At 39.8% G+C, this 20,883-nt stretch overlaps 1 protein-coding gene across 3 annotated transcripts in view; it reads right to left on the bottom strand.

The window, feature by feature from the left end:
- IPCEF1 (interaction protein for cytohesin exchange factors 1) overlaps nucleotides 1-20,883 on the bottom strand; it is a 44,513-nt gene that overhangs the window by 11,322 nt on the left and 12,308 nt on the right. For 2 of the 3 annotated variants that reach the window (XM_077175404.1, XM_077175403.1), the window contains 5 exons: nucleotides 19,736-19,809; nucleotides 18,522-18,593; nucleotides 15,530-15,591; nucleotides 12,149-12,237; nucleotides 6,499-6,868 (listed from right to left, as the gene is read on the bottom strand). In XM_077175404.1, the coding sequence (XP_077031519.1) occupies nucleotides 6,499-6,868; nucleotides 12,149-12,237; nucleotides 15,530-15,591; nucleotides 18,522-18,593; nucleotides 19,736-19,809 (667 nt within the window). The remainder of the gene's footprint in view (nucleotides 1-6,498; nucleotides 6,869-12,148; nucleotides 12,238-15,529; nucleotides 15,592-18,521; nucleotides 18,594-19,735; nucleotides 19,810-20,883) is intronic. The other variant, XM_077175402.1, reaches the window with a different exon arrangement.

The following is a 20,883-nucleotide window of genomic DNA, read 5'->3' on the forward strand; positions in this document are numbered from 1 at the left end:
CTGGGGGAGGAAAAGGAGAACTGTTGTATATTTAACAAGCTGCAGGAAACAGAAAAAAAAAAACAGGAGTGTAAGGCATAATACACGGCAATAGTATTTCCTGAAAGCTGTTGGCACATGCCATGAGGCTTGCAATAACTAGTTTCCTGTCTGCTTTCTTGGGATGAAGCAGCTGTTTGTTTCATTAGCCAGCTTCTGCACAGGACTGGCTCAACTCTGCTGTAGACATCACCTATCAGGACTGTGCACAGTAATACTTTGAGAGATAAATTGATTTTTATCAGCTATCCAAGAAAGACTGTGTAAGAAGGGAAACAATTTATTTCAATCCTGCTCAGCAGCTCTTAGATAAAGTCAACCCACAGGGGACTTAAGGTCCCTGCTCCAGACACCTTTTGAGGCTAACTCATGAACTTCCTCAGCATCCTAAGAGGGTTACAAAGTAGCAAACCCGAGAAAACACCCTAACTGAACACTCTTCTTTCATGCTAAATAATCTGATATCTTCCATGCACTTGTGGGAAACTGTAAGGAGTACAGTAACATTCAGCACAGGAAAAGATAGAGCCAAAGTGAGAAAAGCACAGGAGAAGTCTTGCACATGATGCACTTGCCCAGAAAAGTGTACTCAGCTCCTGCAGACTTTCAAGACTTCTACCTGAAACTCACTTCCTATTTGTTATTCTTCCACCATTCCCATCCTCCAAGGGATCAGGGTCAGGTAATTTCAAAGGGAAAGGAACATGGCAGATTCTTCATATCAGGTGGATAAAGGACTAAATGGAATTTCAGCAAACTGCTAAAAAACAAAGGTGAGTGGCACTTACAGGTTGTGTAGAACCTGGTATGAGTTACACAGCACTTTTGTCACCATCTTTGATTAATTTCAACTACTGTTATAAAATAAGAGAGTATCCTAATATTGTGGATTTGTGTAGAACACTGTTGCTGTTGACAAATGATATGTCTGCCAACAAACCTCTATAAACTGAGGCCAGACTATCTGTTACCTATCTGGAATTTTACCTTCAGCATCCCGAGTACCCCTGAGCCAAGCTCAGAAAGGAAAAGCCCACATTTTGCAGGCTTGAAGCTGCCATTGAATGCATTAGATTGATGCTGTAAATTTGAAAGGGAGGGAGATAATAGAGGAACTGATTTAGGGGAACTAAAACACAGTTCTGAGGCTTGATGCCATTTATCTGGAATTTCCTCCTAACAGGAGGTATCACATACAGGAACAACTTCCCAGAGGCTCAACATGCCTATTCTTCACCTCCTCGATTTTCAGCTTCAGCTCTCCTGTCAGCCAACTTGCCAGAGGCTGGAGACATTAAGATTTTGAGACTCCCCATCTTGGAGCATCAGTACAGGAGCCTGTCTGAAATCTCAACTTTAATGCTCTTTAGGTCTCCATAAGTGAAATTATCCAGAACTTTCAAAAAGCAGCTGTGAAAAATAATGTTGATCGTTTCCCAGTAGTAAAGATCAAGAAATAGGAAATGTTTGGCAAAAAGAGCATTTTGCATTGAAAACCACCTCCAACAGAATGTATCTGACTAAATTTATCTGAAATGTAAATATTTGTTCTCCCATTCTGTAACTGAGATCTCACAGACCCCCAGTTGTGTATTAATTCCAGGGGAAAAAAATCTCTGCTTCTTCCTCCTGTTCTTGCTACTCTTATGAGCATCTTGTAGCTTTGCCAGCACCTCTGTTTCTGATTCTACTAGAATTTTTTATGCCAGTCGAGAGAACACATAAACCCAAAGCTGAAAAGAGCAGAGGGGAAAAAAGTCACTGATGATTTTGCCCTTACCTACCTATCCACCCCCTAGCCCTTCTCCACAGTAGTACTAGACTTTTCAATGGTAATATGAAGTCACCTCAGGGAAATCCCATTTCCCACATAATTATGGAACAGAAAATACAGAAGAAATTTCAATTAGGTGAGCATAACTTAAGCAAACTTCTCACTGGCAAATGCAGAACTAAGGGAGGAAAGATTGGAAGAAAATAAGAGGAAAACTATATTACCACAATTAGATGCTGTTGTCTGACAGTATAGTGGACTTAATAGTGAGGGGTGGAACTTTAATAAACTGAACTGGAAACAACATAAATAAGTATCTCTTTTTCAGAGGGTTCAGAAAACCATAGCACCATAGTTTTCACTCTGATTTCTAAAGCTTTTTTGATGAGAAACAAAATAATAATTCAAGTTGTTTCTCTACATAGCTGTTCTCACCATAAGCACATTTCTTGTCTAGTCTCAGCCACGATCCAGCTATTTTCTATAACTTTTGCAGAAGGAACAAAGGGGCCAGAGCACACCAGAGGATCTGTTCTGACTATTACTGGCACAGGCAGACTCCAGAGAGGAAGAGGATGTCAGTCATGAGAACAGAAGGAATTGAATGAGTCCAGCTCCTATTTAACCAACTCCTTCCCATAAAACCAACCCAGATAAAATCCAAGAGGTATTTGAAAAGCTGTCCAGGTTTGAAAATATCAGCACACACCAGATCTTCCACAGCTACTGTGAGCTAAGGTAAAATAAACCAGAAGTGGTAAAATAGGAATGCCTTGCCAAGGTACATTAACTTCATATGATCATGAAAGCCTCAGAAAATGCAGGGAAGAAGGATCTTACTGCTATAGTAGTAGATCCCTAAATAAATAGGGATTTTCCTATTTTCTTATTCCTATTTTCTTATATGACCTCTTAGTTCCTGTGGCTTCCTTTAGCTGTTGTGGTTTTTGATCATAATGGGTCACACACTTTTTCTTCCAGTGGTTGCCAGAAGAAATACAAAGGATGAAGAGTGTGTCTAGCCATCCTGGAGAGGCCAAGGCCAGCTCCTGGATACAGTGCACGTAGTCAGACAGCTGCTTGTATTCTCAGCTGTTTCTTGTTTACCTTTCAGTTGCTTTGCATCACAGGCAGCTTAGAATCCTTTGTCACTCTGCATGTAGCAAGCTGCATCACCAAAGTCTTAAATATTTCCAAAAAGAAAATGGATGCATAATGTTGGTCTCCTTTCAAAAGAGAAAACTGATAAACTCCCCTTCTTTGTTCCACTCTCTGGTGTGTAACATCTCCCCAGCAACTGGTGCAGAGAATAAATGCTGACAATGTTCATAATGCCACTAAGAGTGGTTGGAAAGATTGTTTAAAATACCAAATGTGGCTCCTTGCACCAGACACTCACAGTTGCTTAGCAGAGTTCATTAAATAATTTCTGTAGAAAAAATAATCCATCATCATTTAGGTTGAATCTGTAGCTTTTCTTATGGAGATTCATTCATTTATTTCTGGAAAATGTTTCTTCCATTGTTTAACTCATCACTAAGGTTTCTTCACTGTTTTTGTACTTTTTCATTATAAGTTCTTCCCACAAAATGACAGCTACTCTTTCTTCCTTTTAGGTACCAACTTTTCTCATGTTGGTCTCCATTTCTAGACTTTGCCCAGCAAAAGTGTTCTTCAGTTCTAGAAAATTTTTACCTCAACTCTAGGCTCTTATCAGCTACAACCAAAAATTCAGCTTGTGGCTTTACCTTGAAGAATGTGGCCAGAAAACAGTGTGGCAGGGTGTTTTTATCCTCACCAGGAGAAAGAGAGAGACACATCAGTAGGTTCTGTGGGGGACTGGGATCAAAGACTATCTAAGAATATAGCTGTGCTGATGATATCAGGGCTATCTTTACACACAGGGAATATGTGCTTTCAGGACAAATGTGGACAAAAGACAAACTTGTCTCCTCCTGCATGCAGTCTCATGACTCTGAAACATGTCAGAAACAGACTATTCAGAAGCACTGTAAAGCAAATAATGCCCACTGCACTGAGGTATGCCTTCTTGTTTTGCATCAGATAACAAGGGTGTTCTTACCATTATTGCAAATCAGGAGAATTTGCAGCTAGATTTTACCCAACAACTTGAATTCATCTCACAGTATTTATGCATGTGCTTATCAACTAGCTGGAGAGGGAAATTATTGGGGGATGAGCCACAGACCCAGAATTGCATTCTTTTTGATAACTTTCATTTGGAACTGAAATGTTATTCTACTTTAATCCTTCTTTTCCTACTTCATGCTCAAATTGAAGTTGCTTTATCTCCTTGCAAAATATTTCCCTAATGTTTTCAGTGACCATTGCAGGGAAGGGGCCCCCACAGCAGCACTCTCCACACCCAGCCAGTAGTCTGCAGACTGATAAAGGAAAGACAGACCTGTGTCTGGTGTACGTTTGCTTGGTCAGCAATGGGTTGTGACACAGACAAGAACTAGTGAGGTGATAGAGTTTCCATAGTGACTGTCTTGGTGCAATGATCTATATCTGGAATTCTGTCAGTGATCACCACTGTGGTTTGGGTGGAAGTGTTCTGTGCTCTGCCATCAGGGCTGCCCATCAGCTAAGCAGTGAGCAACAGAAGAATTCATTTCCCCAGGAATAATCTTACCAAAATTAAACCATCTTGCACACTGCAGGAACATACCAAAATATGCCTTGATTTACATTTTAATCCCATTTAAGTGGTTGGTATGATTGAGCCTATTATCAAACTATACTTTAAGTGATTATGAATGTGTCATGCACATTCTCTGACATCCATAAAAGTATTTGTCACCCTTACATTACAATGGAAAACAATAACCTACACATTATTGCAGGATTTCTGACAATATCAGAGGAATACATTCTAAGCAAAAGTTTAGATTTCTGAAGAGCAACCACTGAAGCTTTGTCAACAGGATCTATAAGCCACTATGCCATTTATGACCTACATTCCAACAATCCACTTAAATATCCCTAATGATGTTTTCCAAAGACATTACTTTATCAAATTTAACTCAGAAGGTAAAATTATAGAAAACAATATATTTAATATGTCTGTGATTTTTTCATTAGGGATTCCATTTCTGCCAGCTCCAGCCTTTCACAACTTACAAAGCCAGAATTAGGGGAATTAGATTCCACAGTAACTCAAAGCACTGTTTTCCAATACATAGAAACAGCACATATGCTCACTCTGGATTTTAATTCTTTCTGCTCTTCATTGCTGCAGAATTTTCTAGCAGAGAAGCCTACAAAATGGATAAGGTAGGTGAGCATAAAACACTGAGTAAATTTTTACTTTTGATGAAAACTTTACTTTTCTTAATGTCCTTTTCTTTTCTATTTTTTGGTGTAAAATCAGGAAAGGTATGACTACACAAAGGGGTGCCAGCTTTCTAAGTGTGGATATTTGTAAAACATAGAGGCACTGACTGACAAGGTAACTAATGTGCCTCATCGTATCATCTTTCAGTATCAAGTTCACCTACAGTGAAATGCCCTGATTTCCCAACAACTCCAGTGTTGTTTCTTTCCACCACTGCATTACTTTCAGCCTAAGCTCTTAGATGCACCTTTCTTTTGCATTGTGCTGAGACAACCCTTCTCTTTCAGCAACCAAGAAGCCACTTCAAATCTTTACAAGGATTTGGAATCATGGGAGGAGCTGAGGCACAGGAATGTTGTTGTTCCCTTATGTATTACCCCTCTACTCAGAACTGTATGCCAGGAACAGCTCTTAGGCTTCGACTGCTTTTAATTCAGAAAGAAGCTTTGCTCAGAAGGTAGGAGATATTTCCTGGCTACACAGGAGAGTTACGAACAGTAACAATAACCAAATTCTGGAACCATGCCACCTTTTTCAATTAGCAGTACATTTCAGTAGGAGGATACTGTGCATACACCTATTTGCTTAAACAAAATCCAGTCTTAATAGACTTTCTGATTCAGGATTTCAATTGTTTTCTCTTGATTACAATGAAGCTTAATGTAGCAAATAGAGAGCATGTACTTTGAGTAAATGCAACAGCACAGATTTGTGAAATTGGACTGACTTAACCCTATGTTCACGAATCCCTACATATTACAGTTTTGTTACAGTGTCCATTCTGTGACACACTTTGTTAACATTTTTATTCAATCCTAACTAATAAAAGATATAAAGATATAAACACTCAAATAAAGGATGTTAATAAAATTAGGTCTTTGCTAAATTTATACACAGAGGTTATGGTCTAACATATAGATAAAATTTGAGAAAAGTTGTAAAGGTACCTACAAACCAGATACCCGGTTATATATTTAATGTGCAATAATTTAAATGTTATAAATGATGTGCCACTGGAAAACTCTTCAGTGAAGAATATAGAGGAAGGAAGGGGGACTATTAATAAAATTATGTCTATTCTAAATTTATACACAGAGGTTATGGTCTAACATATAGATACAATTTGAGAAAAGTCGCAAAGGTACCTACAAACCAGATACTAGGTTATATATTTAATGTGCAATAGTTTAAATGTTATAAATGATGTGCCACTGGAAAACTCTTCAGTGAGGAATATAGAGGAAGGAAGAGGGAAGGAAGTTAAGGAAACCTGGAACTCTTCTATTGTATGGCTCTGCAGCAAAAATCTCCTCTCTCATTAGCTCACCTCTGGCTGGTGATCGCTGTCCTGCTGCATCTGGCACAGCTAGACAGTGTGTATCTGCACTTAAGTAAGAGGTTTGGGATCCACCATTGGGTTGGGAAATCTGGACTTCTTGGCTTTCTGCTGCATCTCCACAGACCACTTGTGGTGCCTCGTCAGAATGGATCTGTATGCAGAATGTTAAAGGCTGATCACCCTCTTCCGTGGCAGAGCCGCTCACCAGGTCAAGCCAGGACTGCCTCTCAGAATAAACCACTTTGGATGTCAAGGAAGACGATGATTCTTGGGAATTGAAAGTGCTTTCAGGAGAGGAGAGAGAGCAAGATGCTTCACTTGACAGAGTTGAGGTGAATGATGACTTTTGCTGATCCTGCTTTCCAGAAACAAAAGAAAAAAAGAGAAAAAAGAAAAAATATTTACAAATTACTCCTCTTTCTAGGTTCTACATGATGTATAGATATGCAATTGAAATGCTGAATGACCAAAAATTGATGTACTGGTTACTTATTCATCCAAACAAACCAGTGGTGTGGCAATCAATCCCCTACAGAGCAGTAACTTCAGAAACCAAGCCACCAGGAAGCCAAAGGCAAAAGAGGTATGAACCTGACAATGCCTAGAAACAAAGACCAAGGAAAACTATTACTCAGAATGCAGCCTTCTGTGGTAGGTCTCACACTCACCTTCTTTCTTTAATTTGTCTTCACTTTATTGGCCTAATCAAGAGTGAAGAAGAAAAACTCCAAATTAGCCATTGAACATGAAGCACTCAACAGTTCCACCAATGCAATAACCAGGGATAGACAGAAGGGGTTCCAAGCACTGAAGTACAGTAAAGTATTTTTCCTAGTCCATTCAAGGGGTAATCATTCACCAGAGCAAGAAGGCTTAGCAGAAACTATCAGAAATTGTGATGAGATCATCATGATATGAAAGCCAGATTTGCTACTGCAGAAATTTACTCCTTCTGCATATCATCTCCTACTGGCCAATGCCAGCATTGGAATACCAGACTTGATGGACCACAAGTTTCTGTCCTCAATATCTATGTAAAACAGATCTGTGTAAGGATTAAAACAGATGATAACAAGACAGAAAATATTGAAACTTACTGAGAAGGTGTTGCTACGGAAACCTGGAAAAGCTGAAAACACAGTAAAGGGACTAGCCTGGAATACCTATTTATAAAGTAAACCAGAAATAAGTTTTATTCAAATAAACCAAGCCAAGAGTAACAATTTTTTATTATGATTTTTAAACTCTGCAATTCAGTGTTGTATACTGTAATGTATACTACTTCCTTCTCATATTAAAACCAGCAAAGCCTTCCTGTGCTTCTAATACAGCTGCATCATGTAACAAGGAGCCAATTCAGAGGATGAGGAGGACCTATATCAGACTGTGGGCACTATTTGTTTATAGCAGCTTCTTCACTTTTGTAAATTTTTGAAGCCATTCATAATATCATAGAATTGTCAAGGTTGGAAGAGACTCTCAAGTTCATCCAGTCCAGCCAAGCACCCAGCACTTCCACTGCAACCCCTAAACCACATCATCCAGCACTGGATTTGGATCCCTCTTGAACACTTCCAGGGATGGTGACTTCACCACCTGCCTGGGTAACCTATTCCAATCCCTGACCAACCTAATGGTGAAAAATATTTGTCTTATATCTAACCTGAATCTGCCCTGTCCCAACTTAAGGCCACTTCCTCCAGTGCTGTCACTGTAGGCATGGCCCCCACCTGGCTACAACCTCCCTTCAGGGAATTGTAGAGGGCAATGAGGACTCCCCTGAGCCCCCTCTTCTTGAGACTGAACAAACCCAGCTCCCTCAGCCATTCCTCACAAGGCATGTTTTCTGATCCTTTCATGATTCCTATAGGACCATGCCAAACACTGTAGGACCCAGACATTTATATTCCCCTGTGAAAAGCACAGCACTGTGTTTCAGGTGTGTTTTTGTTTCTAAAATAGAAACCTTCACATATGCATCCTCAAGCAAAGGATGAGGAGATGCTGTATTAAACTAGGAGTACTAAAAATGCCCTTGGGAACACAGGTGATACGAAGCATTTCATCTAAGAGCTCCTACCACAAAGACAAATTGTTGAAGCATTTATAAAGTCAAGCAGAACAACCCAACAGGAAGAGCTCTTGCCCACATGTTGCAGATGGTCTAATTTCAGTTGTTCAAAGCTGGAAAAGGAAGATATTAGATCTCACCTCTATTTTTCTGGCATTTGTCTCTACAAAAAAGGAAAAACTGTTATTGAAATGAAGGCTGTGCCTCACTGAGGGGAATATGTTTTTATTTTCATTGTGTGTTAATTAAAAAATATGAGTGAGAATAAATATGACTGCCAGAAGGCATTTCTTTTTGTCTGCATATGTGTTGTGTTTTGTTTTTCCTTTGGCATGACAAATGTTTACCTAACTTATTTGAGTGACTCCTCTGGAAGTTTTGCAATCATCCATATAATAAATTTCCATTTGGGGATGTTTTAAAAAGCAGATCATAAGGATTTCACTGGAGGTTAATGAGTCTCTAGATATTTTTTAGAGACAAATTATGACCATGAAACTCTTCAACTGCATTTTTGGCTGCTGCTGCAATCTATTGTCTTAGCATATCTGCTGATTTTTTAACTGTGTATGCATTCACACTTGGACAACGCAGGTGGTCAGTTTAACTTTTGTCCTACAGATGTTATAATTTACTTGTTCTGCACTTACATTTTTCCTCCACAGTACCCAAACTCATGCATACACATGGAACTTCATGATCACTACTTTTTTCTTCTGCAAATTTCAAAATGGTTTGAGCCAGCAGAGAATAGAACAGTAAGTACAAACTTGGCTCTAGAAGTACAGCAAAATTTTTGCTGCTCTAAAATGTAACAGAGCCTACACCTGCGTTTCTATTAGTTTCCAGAATAATAGTTTTTGGTTTGGAGTTGATGTCAAGAAGTTTGGAGACCTTTCTGCTTAAAATAATAAAAAGCCATTAACTCCAATCAATGCCTGTGGCATTCTTGACACTGAGCTGAGTTGACAGGATAAGTGTCACTTCCAGTAGCAATCTGAGAAAACTGAAGTAGGCCAAGTGCTGCACCCACAGAATATGAACCCAAATCCACCACAGTTTTGAGACTTCACAGCTTGGTTCAAGAACTCTGCAACAAATGAACTGGCAGAGAGCTTTGTTTAACCAGCCCTCCCTGAGACAACCACAGGCTGTAAACCTCAAATTGAGTTTTTAGTGGAAGCTGAGCTTTTCCAATCCTTCCAGTCTTTTTCTTGTTTCAGCCCTTGCCCAGAAGTGAAAGGGCAATTAAATATTGTATTTAAAAGAAGACTCTGACTTGCAGTCAAACAGAGCTGTTCCTACTCACTACGTAAGCAAGCTGAGCACGGGGCAGACCCACAGCAAATGGAGTGGCCAAATGGGTGAAAAGATGACTCCTTTGTCCACAAGGAAAGGGATTTTAAGAGATAGAAAGAATTGGGAAATCAGCTGACAAAGGCAAAGGCTGAAGGGAAGATTCTCTTTAAGGGAAAGCTTGAGAAAGCAGGATCCCTCAGCATCTGCACCACTGCCTTCCTCCCACATGTTCCCTGCCAAAATGTGGAGGCCAGCACCCCAGAGGAGCATATGGGAAGGAGACAACCGGAGATGGCCTCTGCAGCAACAGACCAACAGGCAGCAGGAAACCAGAAAAACAGAAAACTAAAACCAGCACCTGTTTAAAACTCATCATCTGGAAAAATGCAGGCACTCACTCAGAGGCAAGCAAATGGAAAACACATCTACATCTCCTGAGGCAAGCCACTGAGGTATAAAATTCAAGATGCTCCATTAACTGACCCACAGCCATGAATAACTGTGGGAGACATATTGCCAAAGCTCTTCTCTCCTCTGATATTTATAGGCACTCAGTCACATTTCACTTCCAGCTAATACAGGCAATAAAGAACCACGTTCTACAGTAGTGAATGCCTCACACCCCCGCGTGCCAGGAGGATTGTTCTGGTGATAAACGTCACACGTTTCGGGATGAGGAAGTGAAGGCTGACTTATCTGACTGAAAATGAGGGGGGTGAGTGGGTGACAGTGTGACATGTGCTCCCAGCTTTATGTCAGCTAATTAGAGATTGCCAGACAGGCAGCTCTGTCCACAACATCTCCTTTTATTAATGCCAGTGATTGCACAGGCCTCTCTAGCTCATCTGTATATTTCTGATTTGCTCCTGCTTTGCTGCTCCTGTGCCCACCCCAGCTACTGGGTGTCATTTCAGCGTGCCACAGAGGAACTTGTACCTCAACAGCAGACACTTCCATTCCACGAGATGCCATGAGAATATTTAGTACCAAGTATACTACTGCAACACCTCTCAGTGTTAACTTTCAGGTAGGGAAGGGAAAGGCTTGAATCAGGATTCTTTTTTACCAACCCAAACCAGATCACTCTTTTCTAAACACAGAATTAAATAAATTTGACTTTCCATTTTAATGGGAAAAATTTAAAAAATTAAAAATGAAGTGACAAAAGACTCTCACAAGGCTGCTCTATAGCTTCCAAAGCATGATATGAACAATCTGTTTACTCAAAATTGGAGCCCCAATGCCTGTTGCTAGCTCCAGGAAAACTTACTGGTTACAAACATCAAAGGATTGCTTCTGCTACTTGCAACAGCTCTTCCTGACTTCTACTACAAATTAAACTTTTCTTTTAAAGGCTGAAAAGAGAGGAAAACATCCCACCCTAAACCTACTAGTGAAGCTACCTGCCATAGTAAATTAACAACTTTTCTTTCTTTACTTAAATAATAAAATGGAAAAACTTCTTAAAAATTTGAAGATTTTTTTAAAAATCCATTTAAATCACATCTAAGGACAATGAGATCACTGGGAAAAACAATTACATAGAAACAAGATTAATAGGGCAAGAAGTAGATAATAATTAGGCAAGCCAATTTGATTAGACTCATGAGGGTTCATAGTGCTTATTTTAATTTATGAAATGAAGGAATATTCTGGGACAATATGCTACATAGATTTTGGAAGAATGCCTATTATCTTTTTTCATAGCCTATTTTTCAGAGGTAGAGGAAAAAAAACAGATTTTTATCTCTGTGTGAAGAGGCCTCTTTTCCTTCACTTCACTGCCACAAAAGCAGCTTCAAATTCAGCAGTCTTAAAAACAGCCCACTCAAATAAATAAATAAATACACAGCTGTTAGATATGCTACCAAGGTCACAAAAAGAGAGAGGTTTCAGGATGGATTTTTAAAAAAGAGAGAACAGTATGAAAAAACAGCTTATAGCAGTGTGTTAAAAATCTTCTAAAGAAAAGACAGAGTTTGTTTATGAGGTAGAATGACACCTTCCTTTCTCCAGCAAGATAAATAGCAAGGAGCTGATCTTTTACAGCACAAATCTCCCTGTGGTGCAGGATGTGCCAGCTGTGAGCTCTGCCACGGGGCGGGCAGTCTGCGCATGAAGGTTTCACAGGAACATGGACATTTGACTGGAAATGCATGGACACTTCCAGACAAAGTTTTAGGTTATTCCCAGAGGTCCACCACCTCAGGAGGGTTTTGTTTCAAACCTGCTTGCAACAAGAAACAAGGTAATAACTGGAACACTTACCGAAGGAGGAGGTGGGGTCTGGACTGTGTAGGGTGGAGGTGGCGTGTCTGTTATTTCTGGGTCGTCATGCTCACTTTCACTGTAGCATTCTGAGGGTAGACATGGAAAATGAGCAAAAATAAAGAGTTAGACCAACATATTAATCTTTGCAGCACTGTGGCAACCAAAGATCACCAAGTAGGGTGTTCTGGATTTAGGACTACACTTTAACAAGTCAGTCTCCTAATCTGCTTGTAGTAATGCTGGAGAGCTGTTGCAAGTAGCAGAGGCAATCCCTTAATTCTGTAACCAGTAAGTTTTCCTGGAGCTAGCAACAGGCACTGGGGCTTTGGCTGCAATTTTGGAATAAAAAGATTGTTCATATAATGCTTTGGAAACTATAGAGCAGCCTTGTGGGAGTCTTGTGTCACACATGGTGTCTCATATAGACACACCATACAGCATGGCAGTACATATGAAGAAGTAATACCAAAAGTAAACACAGTACTCTAGGAGTACTCTAGGAATACCCTACTTGTCTTTTTCTATATTTTTTTTTTTTTTGTAACAAACTCGTAGGAGTTTGAACTCATGGACATGTGGCAGAGGCAGTCATCCTGTTATTTCTTTCAACAATCTGTGCAGCAGGTGAAAACATTTTCCACAAATTTGTTTAAAGGTGGATTGAAGAAGTGATAATCATTGATAAAATGATAAAAGACACAGAATAAGGGAGGCAGAATGTTGCTGGTTCTTATCCCCAGGACCTGGCAATAGTAAACATTGGACAAGATCCCCACTGAGCTGGGGGCATGGGAGTTTTCAAAGACAAAGACAAAGTCAGAGCCTGATGAGGACAACTTGAGTGCCAGACAAGAGGCTGCCCCTGTGGTGTCCATGGGATCCAGGGCTGCCCTTTGCTGGCCACAAGCACTCAGCAGCCTGTGCTGTCCAAGAGCTTCTGTCCAGCTCTGCCCCAAAGAGCAGGGTTGCTTATGTCCAGCTCTGATTCCTCATCAGAGCTCGACTTCAGGAGCTCACACCACTAGAAAGCAGTTTGTTAGCATGGTCTCTGGACAGTCACCTGAAATTATTTCATCTAAAATTAACTCATTTAATAACCACATGCTTTATTTTTCTGCATGTGATTGCGGGGGGAGGGTGGGTGTTAACAAGCACAGAGTGAGGGGAATAAAGTTATAAGAGAGAAGAATTTTGTGCATGAGAGAGAATTTTCTAACATGTTAACAAAGAAAAACTTAAAGGAGTTCATTATTTTTTCTCCCTGTACTCTTTGCAGAATTGTAGGGTTTTGAATAGCATAGATGCTGTTCTGTTTACTGGAAATATATGCTGGCACATCTAAGCTTAAAGAACTGAAACTGGCTGCAATAAGGCCTATACTGAATTCTAAGACTCTACTAATGCCTTTTTGAGTAACTCAGTAACAAGCTATGCTTTCTACAGCTCCCATTTTAGGCACACAGAAGAACTGAAAAAGAGTCAACAGCTGTTTCTGATACTCTTACAGAGTGTCAGAAACAGGGGGCCTGTGTTAAAATGCACAGAAAGTATCTGAATACATAAGAAATGCCATAAAAAGAGAAAATATTCTGAAGAATTGTGTGACACAGAGAAGAGGAACTGGTCAGCAGGAACAGAAGTGACTGTGGGTAGTGACAGTGTTTTTATGAAACATAGCAATGTTTCTGTAAGGATGTGTCCACCCAGGCACCACTGGGTGCTGCACCCACACTGAAGGCAGTGGCTGGAGCACCTGTGACAAAACATGCATGAAAAGAAAGGAGGTGTTTGACACTGGAATCAGAAGGCCTTTTCCTGAGGGGAAAACAGGTGGCTATCCTTAAAAGCTGAAGAAATATTGGCTATATTATGCTATTGCAAAGTTATTAGATAACCTGTTGCAGAGGTTATTGAGTGGATTTTTTTTTTATCTTTTGGACATTTTTTTAAAATATTAAAATTAGTGGAATAACTCCTTTTTTATTGCTTCATAATTCTTGATTCAACCAATACAACCAGTATCATGTTTTATTGAGGTTTAAAAAAATTGGTTTGTTGTAAAAAATTTTGGCCATTTCCACTTTCCATTGAACTCTTCCCTTCATGAAAAGATGGACAATATATTTGCAGACTTCATCCCTGAGTACAAGTATCTTGCAGTTCTTGCTATACAACCTAATATTCAATACAGCCCTTTATCCTAAAATGTTTTGATAAAGGTGGCTTCAAACAGGATACAGGCAGGAAGAATTAGATGGTGTGGAAGTTAACAAGTTTCCTGACAAGAAACAAATGTGACCTAAAAACAAAGAAACTGATGAGATTTGCTGAATTCTCCAGAAATCAGCAGCATCAGTGTTTACCAATCCCAAAGCTGCTTTTAATGGTAGACCATAATTGGAGCCAGATCAAATTCTTCAATAATGTAATGACATGTCTCAAGCCTGGACATAAACCACAATCTTGAATTTTGTGGTAAAGCAGAAGGGATGCAGAGAGGAACTTCATTGCTTAGACAAAATAGGCTGCATCACCTCAGTTTCATGCAACTGCAAATACCAGCAGCTTCTTCTTCATAATGACAGCTCCTTCACAAGCTCAGCAATTCCAAAAAGAGCGCTGGGTACCAATACTCTAAAAATGGAGACTTAAAAGCCCGGATATTCCTCACATATTCCTCAGGTTACAGTCCATTCCTGGTTTGGTAACATAATATTACCCAGAGCACTTCTCATTCTAAACCAGCCCCTCTGCCCAGATTTGTGATTTGAGTGCTGGTATCCTCCCACCAAAGAGTTATAGTAGGTCGGTGTACAAATTAGGACAATAAATAAATTGTTTAGGAGTTTTAAAGTTTTTCATTCTGTAATGAACTTCGGCTTGGCTCCAAAACAAATTGTAAGCTCCAGAATAGCAGTACCATCCCCTCAACCCCCAACACTGCAATTGTTGAAACCCCCCAGACTGGAGGAGACACAGTAGGGACGGGTCTGCAGAGCACAAGTTATCCCTGGGCCTGCAGCTGCCACGCTGCAGCACAACTCCTGTGATATAACTCACCAGCTCAAAACCCAGAGCAGCACAGCTGTTCCTCTTCACGCTTGGTAGGCTTAGCAAGCCAGCAAACTGCCAGAAAGTAGTTACACACCTCTCCCAAGATCACCTAGTGTCTCTCACTCACGCTGTTTCTCACCATTTTTTCTTTTCCTGTGGTTACTCTGTGTCATGACAATGTGGTTTCTCTGAGCTCAGGCAGTAGGCAGACCCAAGATGGCAGTTCAAAAGAAAGAAAATAGCTGGCAAAAATCAAAAATTTGGCCAAGCAAAAACTGTGAAGAACACAAGGTAGTTACACACTGAAACCAGTTAGGAGCATACCTTCCTCATTCTTCCTGTTTGGTGCCTGAGGGTCTACGGCCATTCCCAGCTTACTTAGCCACCTGTGTGTGAAACAGAGGGAACACAAGTCAGGGACACTCACATGCTCTTCAGACTGAGTTTTGCTCCTTTCAGTTGTTTTCTACATCACCACATCTGTTTTCATTAGCCTGACAGCTAAATGTCAAAGTTTCTATTTCTTAGATAATCTTCTAGAAAGGCACCAGTTACCTCTGTTTTAATATTCCCTGTAGTGAACATGATTAGCTGCCTGGGACATTTTTCCTTGATACTGAAAAAAAGTCATCATACTGATGACCCAGGAGTCGCATTTGTGTAAGCTAAAGAAAAAGTCTTTGTGCTGTAACTCCATGTCAGAGAATTAGTCCAGCTGTTGAGGTGTCATCTTTCACCTGAGATGAAGAAACAGGAATGGGAGCCTCAGAAGATGATGTCAGCTGGCCTGGCCAAAATTATCGCAGCACAGTCTGCACCACTTGAAACCAAACTTTTTGATCATAACATATCACATTTTTCAACTTGCTATGTACTTTTGGTTTTAGTAAGTCTCACTTCCTGTGTTGGTTTATGCTATAATTGGGTGTTTTTCACTTATCTTCCTAGGTGGCTGCATTCTTCCGCTGCTAGAAACATTCCCTAGTCATACTTTTTGTACATTATGTTTGCCTGTAGGTGATTCAGATCTATCTGCATTTTAAGTAACTAACAACTGAAAAGGCTTAAGCTTTTAAGATTAAAATTCAAGATGTATATAAAGAAAGTATGAAGGGCAGGAATTCCTTACTGGGAAAACACCTTTTTTTTATTTTGGTTCTACTAAAGCAACAGGGAATTTGCTAGTAAGATCAGCATCAAAGTAACTGCACTTTTAGATTACAGTATGAGCAATGGAGCCACAAACAAATCAGAAAAACAAAGCTTCATTTCTATAAGAGTGGTCCATTGATTCTTTTTGGATAGCTAATCCTAACAGAATGATTTTTTAAATGAAAATCAACCTTAACAAGGAAAAGAATTGCTAAAAAAAATTCTAGGGCTTCATTAATGATGAGGGCAGACAAGTCACTAATAACTATGTACAACTGGCCAGCTAAATGCATGCAGCTAGTCAGCATGGCTTCACTTTTCATGTGTGTATGACAATAAAAAATGCATGATAAATTAGTGAAACAAATGACTTTTTTAATCAATCCACTGTTGATTTAATAGAGATATATGTACAGGTATATGCACATGTCGATATATGCGTGAAGAGTTACAAAAGGTCACGATCCATCAAGCATTTCTGCACACCAGGAACTCGACACACACAAATGCTCCAGTGAGTTCAGTGGAACCATTCACACGTGCATTTGCAGGAGTGGAGCCAAGGGAACAGATGTCTTTTAGTCTGTTTCGACATATGCGTGAGTATGCGTGTACTTTATGTATTAAATGCATGTATTTTGTACTTTGCCAAGGAAAACATCATCAGCTGCAGCAGTGGGGGGTTAGTACAGCATAGTGCAGGCTGCTCTAACACTAGGCTACCTATCTTTAAGCCAAAATGAAATTTAATCAAGAAGTGGAATTTGAACAAAATCATTCCAGGGGCATAAGAGCTAAGACACCTGCTTAGATTTCAATCACTGACTCACAAGAGACTAAGCATTTTTCATATGAGAATTTCCAGCTGGGCTCCAAACTGGCTGTTAGCACTTACTAATATCCTCCATTAGCTCTAATTTTCCTTCTCCAGACATCCTTCCATCTCTTCTCTCTTAACTAGGGTTACCCTCTCTACTGAAATATTCCTGTCCAGCTGTCCCTCATTCTCAGTCATCCTCATCCAATCTGCCTCAGGATCTTGTCACTCCATTCAGGAACTCTGGTGGGAAGTGCAGGAACAACAAAATGCATGGTTATCTCCCCACCAGAATGCTCTATGCTGCTCCAACTTGCAAAGGGCAACAGATTCTTTTAATCTATATTTACTTGTAGGCATCTGTAGAGTACAGATTTATTAATACATATCTAGGGACACACACTACTGTAATATTATACATTTCTGTACCTATAGATCTTTCAGAAGGTTACACACATTCTCTCAACCTCTCGCTTTTTCTATTGTGGCAAATATGTATGAGGTCTCTCATTTATAGAGGGAATGAGTAGTCATTGCCCTGTGAAAAATCACACAAAGGTCACCAGTAGAGCCATGATGAAAATCCTGACCCAACTATTGTAGGAGCTCTCTTCCCATTTAAATTGTACTTCTTTGTATCCAGTATTTGGCTATTTAATGCAATGGCACAGAGAACAGACTGCAATCTGAAGTAAAAAAGGCAAAGATATGAGATATATCTAAACTGGCCAAATGCGGATTAATAGAAAATATCTTTCTGATAGCTCAGTGGTTTTCAAAATGGCAGTATTCATATCCATTTTTACTTCTTCCATTGTGAACTATTTGGTTGTTAATCTTCTAGACCATTTGTGGAAAGAAAATGTCTGACCTGCCATGAGGATCATTCAACTACAGCACAGTTTGATGCTGAAGTTAATGCTAATTTACATAAAGGAAACAGACCTCTCTATCCCTCTAACCCTCCTTGTTAGCTGATACGATACTCTGAAATCAGAAACTGTTATATTCTAGTCCCAGATCACTTCTGGGACTTTTCCCTCTCTTTCTTTTCTCCCCTCACTTCTTCCCAGGTGCTGTACTTGCTATCAAATCTTAGCCCCACTCTAACAGAAAGGGATTTATACCAGCAAATGCTGGGAAGATTAGCACCAAAATTGGGCTAATTTCAATCATAATTAGTGAACAAAGAGCAATAGTTTTCTTCCATTTAGTGACCAGAAAAATTAGACTCAGTAATTCCCCAAATAACTTTGTCAACGACTGCTTGACAGTGAAAGAATGAACTTTCAAAGGGTGTTCTCAGGCATGAGACAGGATGAAACACGACCAGTCGCTCCTACTTACGTGTTCATTTCCAGAACATTTTCTGCCGCAAAATAAAATGTCTTGATCTGTGGGTGGCTGATCTTAATAGCACTTTAGGAAAGGAAAAAGATAAGAGATATGAAGAAAAATAGTTTCCATAAGAAAGAAAAAATAACAGCTGAATGAATTATTTAAAATATTTATTCACTCCACTATATTAATCCAGATTAGTTTGTCCATCAATACAGCTCTTTCTTTAAAACTCTAGTCTATTTTTAGCTCATTTCCTAGGCCACACACTATTCAGAGAATATAAATTACAGGAACTGAGGGAAGGAATAAAGAATAAAACAAAGTCTTCCATTATTTCATTACATAACTTTGCTACCTTCTCATACCTCAAATACTATGTGCAATTTTGTTTCCTCCAGCTCTGAGATGCAAAGCAAACTTGAAAAATGTTGGAAGAAAACACCAGTAGTGACCCAAGACATGGAACAGCTTCCGTGTGCTGTGATCAATCAGGCTAAGACCCCAAAGCATGGAAAACTGATGGCTGAGGGAAGGGACATGTGACACAGTAAAATCACAAGCAGCACACATTTGGTGAACAGTGACTAGCTCTTCTGACTTCTCCATCAGAAGAACGAAGATTTTCTCTTGAGGGACACAATTAAAACCATGCTGCACTTTATAACTTTAAACAACAGCAACACCCCTCCCAACGTTTGAAGTGTACTCAGAAGCAGCTGGAAGTCAGTTCTGCCTATGGAGTTTGGAGAGAATACTTTTAAATGCACCCTGCTAAAGAAAGTATTAATTCCCTGCACAACCAAAGGCCTCAAGTACAGTCCAAGCTCAGTTGCACCACAGCAGCCTAAAGAATAGTCCAGGCTTGGAGGGATGCAGCATTACTTGCACCACTGCTGACCTCCTCAACTAAGAGGGCAATCTGAGAATTACAGTCTACTCATAAACAGCAAATGAAAAAAAAAAAAAACAGGAAAAGAAAAAGAAAGCATTTGGCACACTCATCTGTTCTTTTTTATTTGTGGTTTTAGCAAAGCACATCTGGTAGAAATTTTTCAAAAAATATTTTTGCAATATGGTTTTCTCTCAGTAGCTCAATTAATATCTCATTATTTATACAACAAAAAAGAACTCCCCACAGTTTCACTGTCAAAGACTACTGAGGCTCATTCCTTGCAATGTTGAAAAAATCATGCAAAACTGGGAACAAGAGATAAACTTACTGCTTTTTTTTGCATTCAATTGCTCGATCCACACTGAAGTCTGGAAGTCTTATAAATCCTTCTGCTTTTTCAGCCTTCCATAAAAGAAAAAAGAAATTAAATATCACCACATCAACCAACTGGTAAACTAGTAGACTCCAATGCTGAATAATATTTAACATGCAAGTGCTTGTTTTTGACAGCTTTTTATACTGTGAAAATATATGCTCATCACCATGGGGACAGATTAACGCCTGATGGAATATTTCTATACCAGCTATATTTGTGCAAATCCGGGGTGCAAGTGCACTCCTGTTGGTGCAAGTGGCAGAGTGTAAGCATCGATTTTGTTGACTAGTAAAGAGGTACACGGGTTATATCATCTGTTCAGGTCTGGATGGCACCTACAGTCTCAAAGGTGGGTTTGTGCCATGTACACACAGCATGTGTGTGTCTTACACAAACATGTAACAGCAGCACATAAAATGACCTATGTATAGTTAAAAAATACAGCTCAGAAGTGCCCCAAGATTATTCTAAGTAGAAATGGAGGAGGGTGTCCCCTGTGTAATTGCAGCATGAACCATTTTGCAGGGTCACCTGTACGCAAGCAAGGCAGAGGCAATGCAGGCTGCTCCCATCCCATGCAGCTGAGTTCTGTGGTCAAACACTGCAGACCTGCCTCAGAGGGCTTTGGTCACCCAGCTATCACTACCCCCTGAAATTTGCAGGCATGGTGCAAGAGGTAGCAATACCCAGCCAGACATTTACATTTACATTTTCAGTACCCTGTTTATATCCAGTCAGCCCTTTCTGCATGCCAGGAGCTTAACTGAGCATTGACGTCTCTGCTCTCAGTCAGCAGGACTCTGAGTCAGAGCTGAGAACTAAAGTGACAAGCCTCAAATCCCTGTTTGTGCTGCCTGAAACTGAAGCATCTCAGGCAGAAACATCTTCCTTACTACATCCATCTATATACACCTAGTCATCTGCAATGAGGTTAGAAGTCCTCCTAAGATGAGATGAATATATAATGTCAACAAAAGTCTGTAGGACATAATGTCAGGAAAAAACGTACTTTCCAAAACACAGAGTGCTCATTCCTGAATTACATTTTTGCTGCTCACAGCCATTGCTAGTAGACACATTAAAATTCTGAAAATGTACAC

The sequence above is a fragment of the Agelaius phoeniceus genome, chromosome 3, assembly GCF_051311805.1.
Source record: "Agelaius phoeniceus isolate bAgePho1 chromosome 3, bAgePho1.hap1, whole genome shotgun sequence".
Lineage (NCBI taxonomy): Eukaryota > Metazoa > Chordata > Aves > Passeriformes > Icteridae > Agelaius > Agelaius phoeniceus.